This window comes from Daucus carota, chromosome 3 (assembly GCF_001625215.2).
Source record: "Daucus carota subsp. sativus chromosome 3, DH1 v3.0, whole genome shotgun sequence".
Taxonomy (NCBI): Eukaryota; Viridiplantae; Streptophyta; class Magnoliopsida; order Apiales; family Apiaceae; genus Daucus; species Daucus carota.
This window is the reverse complement of record NC_030383.2, coordinates 22,374,354-22,380,523: the sequence shown is the minus strand read 5'-3', so window position 1 is coordinate 22,380,523 and position 6,170 is coordinate 22,374,354. Positions and strand designations below refer to the sequence as shown.

At 37.6% G+C, this 6,170-nt stretch overlaps 1 protein-coding gene across 1 annotated transcript; it reads right to left on the bottom strand.

Moving 5' to 3' along the window:
- Positions 1–532: 532 nt before the first annotated feature.
- On the bottom strand, positions 533–2,314 carry LOC108221418 (uncharacterized). The gene has a single exon (XM_017395297.2). The coding sequence runs from the start codon at positions 2,312–2,314 to the stop codon at positions 533–535; it is 1,782 nt and encodes a 593-aa protein (XP_017250786.2).
- Between the last annotated feature and the right edge of the window lie 3,856 nt (positions 2,315–6,170).

Here is a 6,170-nt window from a genome sequence, read left to right as displayed (position 1 = left end):
GCAGTACTTGTGCAACTATGTTTAACAAACTCGAAGCAAAATTCAACAGATTCTTCGCCAAGATAGCTTTCTGCTATACAACCTTCGGGATGAAACCGGTTTCGCACATAACTTTTTAGAACTTTATTAAACCGCTCAAATGGATACATCCATCTGTAGAAAACTGGTCCACATAACCGCAGTTCTCTTACCAAATGGACAACCAAATGTATCATTACATCAAAAAATGAGGGAGGAAATATTTTCTCCAACTCGCATAAGGTCAAAATCACATCAGATTGCAGCTTGTTTAATTTTGACACGTCTACGACTTTGTTGCACAGGGAATTAAAAAAGAAACATAATCGGATAATACTAACCCTCACGTTCTTCGGGAGTACAGAACGTATTGCAACTGGTGGTAATTGTTGGAGTAGTGTATGGCAGTCATGGGACTTCATCCCATACACCTTCAGTTCAGGTAAGGATACACAATTTTTTATATTTGATGCATGTCCGTAGGGCAGTTTCATGTTGGACAATGAAGATAACATTATCTTCTTTTCTGCCTTGGACAAAGTATAAGAGGCAGGGGGAGGTACGTCTTTTTTTCTCCTATTTCAGGAGCTAAATCAGCTCTAATTCCCATGTGGACCATGTCAAGACGGGATTTGGTACTATCTTTACTCTTAAATTTCAAATTTAACAGTGTCCCTATCAAACTATCACACACATTTTTCTCGATGTGCATAACATCGAGACAATGACGAACATGGTGGAATTTCCAATATTCTAATTCAAAAAAAATTGATTTCTTCTTCCACACAGATTCAACCTTATTTGACTTTTTCTCCTTCCCAAACCTAAAATTCAGTTTTTCTTGCTGCTTTAACACTTCTTCTCCAGACAGGGGTATATGTGCATGTCCAAATTCTTGTTCACCATCAAATGCAGCCTTTTGCTTTCTATAGGGATGGTGTCTACCTAAATAACGGCGATGACCTTGGTAGCTCATTTTCCTACTGTGACTCAAATATTTAGCTCTAGTATCATCACCGCATATTGGACAGCATTTATAACCCTTATTCACAGACCCGGACAGATTCCCGTATGCAGGGAAGTCATTAACTGTCCACAACAGTACAACTTTTAGGGTGAAATAGGATTTAGTAAAAGCATCGTAGACATTTGGTTCACCCTCCTCCCATAACTTCTTTAGATCATCAATCATTGGTTGGAGGTATACATCAATATTGTTACCAGGTTCATGGGGCCCGGGAACTAATACAGTGAGCATCATAAATTTTCTTTTCATGCATAACCATGGAGGCATATTATATGTGACTAAGACCACAGGCCAACACGTGTACCTATTAGTCAGACCATTGTTAAATGGGTTTATACCATCTGCTGCAAGTGCTAGACGTAAATTTCTGGCCTCTGCACCAAACTCAGGCCACCTAAAATCTATATTTCTCCAAGATGGAGAATCTGCTGGATGGCGCATGAGGCCATCTTCGATTCGATTGCTCTCATGCCAAGTCATTAGTTTGGCAGTTGACTCTGACTTAAACAAGCGTTTAAACCTAGGAATTATAGGAAAATACCACATAACCTTCGCTGGTATATTGACCCTGACTCTGCCATCTTTTGCAATTTTCCAGCGAGATAAATTGCAATTGGGACACTCAGTTGCCTCACTATGTGCACCCCTGTACAATACACAATCATTCGGACAAGCGTGGAATTTTTTGTATTCAAGTCCTAAATTTGACAAGGTTTTTTTGGCTTCATAGGAATTACTAGGCAACACATGGTCTTTAGGTAGGATAGAACCAACAGAACCAAGCAAGTCAGTGAAGGCGCTATCGCTGATACCAAATCTTGCTTTCCAGTTATGCAACTTTAACATCGACTCTAACTTAGTAAAATCACTTCCCTCAAACATAGGTTGTTCAGCATCTGCCACAAACCTCTTGAACTCGAATGACTCATTATCATAATCCCCATCATTGTAGGCTGTTTCATATATTTCATTTGTTTCCGATGTATTAGTCTGCTTCAAAGCAGGACTCGTGCCAACGGATGACTTGCTACCCTTAGAAGATTCTTCCCCATGCCAAATCCACTCAACATACCCTAAGCTAAATCCATGTTCATACAAGTGACCTCTTATTGTTTTGACTGGTAATTTTTTGAAATTGACACAGCGTCCACAAGGGCATGGTATTTTCTTAGGGTTCTTAGCATTTCCTTCAGCAAAAATAAGAAAATTTTCGACACCAATTTCATATTGTAATGAATCCCTATCTTCTCTAATCCATGACTTATCCATTTTGAACCTACCTGCTGATATATCATTATAATTATCAATATTTTCAGTTATATAATCAATTATACCTATATTATTAAAGTATAATGTATTACATACATATATCATCATATACTACAGTGAATTAAACTCCCATATAATATTATCATAATATAATGTGTTATAGTACAACAAATTAATTTTACTCACAAATAAAAGCAATAACACAAGGCAGAGGTGCAAAACACAAGGCAGAGGTGTACTAACAAACACACATGCATATATATATATATAGAACAAATGAATTTTACTGCCAATTAACATGGAATTCAAGTCAATGTACCACCTACTTAAAGAACAAACAGCATATACAACATACACTCTGTACTGTTCAGATTCAAAATTAAAACTAAAAATTAGGCTTTCAGTCCCCTAATTTCAAACCTATCATTTTCAAACTAATAAAATGCAGATGAAAACTCCAAATCTAAACCCCGAAATTAGAACCCCCAAATTAAAATCAGATTAATTATATGAAACAAATAATTTTCAAGTTAAAAATTAGGGTTTCAGTTTGAAACTTACCAAATGCAGATTAAAACTCCTAATTGAAACCCCCAAATTGAAACCCTAAATTAAAATCTATGAAAAGCTAATGCGGATGAAATTCATAGAGAGAGACTGAGCATCATACCTCACTGAGCTTTCGAGCTTAGAGAGAGAAGATAGACCGAGCTTTAACCCTAAATTTGTGCACCGAGAGAGAAGCTTGAGCTCGAGCTTCTGTAGAGAGACGGAGCTTCGGAGATTGAGAGTTGCGGAGAGATTGAGAGCCGTGGAGATGAGAGCTGCGGAGAGATGAGAGCTGCCGTGAATCCTTGCTACGGCCGGAGAGATTCGAGGTGAGAGAGAGTCAAGGTGAGAGAGAGTCGAGGTGGAGAGAGTCTGAGGTGGGAGAGAGTTGAGAGTGAGAGTTTAGTTTTAGGTTATAGTTTTTGTTTTTTTTAGCTGAAAAGTATTGGGGGCGGGGGATTTGTTTAAGAAGTGGGGGGAAATATATTTGGTGAAGTACGGGGGAAAAAAGTGAGAGGCGCACATTTTATTTTTAAAAAGGTGGTTAAGACATCGCTTAGTTTTGGGAAATGATGTCTAAACAGCACAAAGACATCGTAAATATAATAGGCGATGTAATAAAACCTTTTAACATCGGTCTCACCAGTAACCGATGTTAAAAGTGCGATGTCTATTTCAATATTTCTAGTAGTGCGGAATCGAAAGATACGAAGACAAAGGTTGAAGAAGCCATCTACAGTCTTGAAGGAATAAGTTCACTGGAAGAAGTTCATTAATCTGTTCATGCCTTAATGAAGAATAAAGATTGAAGTATTCAAGATTGTGGAAGCAATGAAGATGTTGTCCAAGTACTCGGAAGATTTTAGTGCAACCCCTGAAGCAAGATATTTCTGTATATCTTGGTTGGTTATTTATAATCAACAAACTAAAGCATAAACTAACCCGGAACCGACTAATCAATGGTTGCTAACAAAGACGGTACAATGTGTGACTTCAGTGTTAGTCGCTTGTGAACCAGACCAGCGCACTAAGCATCAGCATGTACGGTGTTATTTTACACCAACTATAAGAACGATTGTAGAATTGGGGGGGGGGGGTTGAATACAATCTTTTACAAAAATAAAAGATTCAAGAACTGCTTACAAATTCTATCTCTCAGATTTTCTCTCAAGTAATTCGAACAAGTTCAACTGATGCTGCTAACTTGGTTATATACTCCAAGTTATACAAAGCTTTTAACTAGATTACAAAATGCACTCTAATCTAAAAATAATGTTGCACATCTTTGTCTTATGCATGCTTTCTGAGATGTCTTCAACTTTGACCATCATCTTGATTTGATCCAGATTGCATTGCATGAGATAAGAATGTTTCTGCTTCTTCTTTATTTTCCTAATCAGGCTTCCATGTCTATTTTAGTGTAATTCGATCCATGTGATTTTCGATCTATGTGATTTGTCAGACTTAAGCTCTAGTCACTTTCAACTGCTCTTTGCTTCATCAGTTGAAAGATCTGGTTACTTTCAACTGCTCTTGACTTCATCAGTTGAATGTTGTGCTAGACTCATCAGTTGAACGAATTACAAACTTCATCAGTTGAATGTTGTTCCAGTCTCATCAGTTGAATTCCTTAGCATCATCAGTTCAATACTTTGTCTTGAGTTGAATGCTTGGTTTTCATCAGTTGAAACATGATCCAGTCTTCATCAGTTGAATAGTTACATCTCATCAGTTGAATATCCTTCACTTAGATAAAATTACATGGCATTGGATATTTACAATTAGCCATCCTATTCTACCCATCCGTTGATAATTCCCAAAGATAAGAAATATAACAATTACAACTGAAATTTGATAAAGATTCTAAGTAAGACATGTTACAAAATGTTATGTTATCATCAAAAATTATTGATTCCTAACAATCTCCCCCAATTTATGACTGGAGAAGATGCAGACATAAATTCTACACTTGATGATAACAAAACATAAATAAAATAAAATGCAGAATTTAAATACAAGAGTTAGAAAAATTTACAGATGATTATGCTCCTCTAGACTGAGCAGTTACTTGTTCCTAGGAGATCTTCTTCTTCAGCACTTAAGTTTTTCTTCAAGAATATCAATCTGTTTCTGAAAAATCCTATAGAACCATTCTCCATCACTGTCTTGCCTGTTGAGCTTGGATTGGAGAGTCTTCAGAGTGTTCAAGCTAGCAACCTTGAGTTGATCTTTAGGTCTGAAAAATCTCCTAACACCTTGACTGTCCCTAAATTCCATGATTGGAGTAGGTTCATGGTGAATTTTCTTTCCAGTGTAGGGGATTTTCAGCCTTCTTTGTAGACTAGCATCTGAGGACCATTCTTTCCTGATTTCAAGGATTCTCTTTAATACCTTTTGCTTTGCAGGTGGTGTAAATCCTCCTGTCCTCTTCATGGAAGCATATATCTTTGTAAGAGAACTGAATCCTTCAGAACTCAGAACTCTGTGAAGAGGCTAGGTGACATCACCTTTGCATTTGTAAGAGAATACCAATCTTTCAGGAAGCTTGGAAGTTGCTTCTATTTCTCTGACTTCTTGAAGATCATCCAGCTCCAGCTCTAACTCAGAAATTTCTTCAATATTGGCAATGACAAGATAGTCATCTGGATTTTCAGGTTCTTTTGGAGGTTTTGGAGGGTTAGCCAATCTCTTAGCCACAGTCTTCACTATCTTCTTTGGCTTTGGAGTTTCTTGAACAAGAAATGCTGGGATTGGAATATCTTTAAGATCAATTGGCTCCTCGTTTGGCATTATTGGCTCATCATGGAAGTTGACATCTGGATGTACTACTGTGGTGTCCTTGATTGGAGAAGAAGGTTTTGGGATAGATACAGACTCTTCAGGCATTTCTTCTCTTCTCTTGGCAGCCTCAGGCATCTTTGATCTAGACTTGACCCTCTTTTTCTTTGGAGAATTTTCAAGAGCCATTCTATTCTCACTTTGTAGCTCAGCTGCCAACTCCTCTTCAAGCTCAATAGCATACCTTTCATCAACCTCTATTTCTTGGTTTAAAGAGAGTTGAGATTCATACTCCTTTCTTTCACAGTCTCTGGCCACCTCTTCAGCTTTTTCAAATGAGTAGTGAGGATGGCCAGTTCCAATAAACAACTTTTGGCCTTCTCTGTAGATGATGGCAAAATGAGATTTTAGGGCCACATCTGTAGAATCTTTGTAGCTCTTAATTTCTTGGCCCAAAAGCTTATACTCATTCTTGTCATGCCTGGCTAGTGGAAAGTAGATTGAGCTTGAGTCTTTTCCAGGCCTGGAG

Coding starts and splice junctions, on each gene's coding strand:
- LOC108221418 (XM_017395297.2), bottom strand. CDS start 2,314: ATGGATAAGTCATGGATTAGAGAAGATAGGGATTCATTACAATATGAA.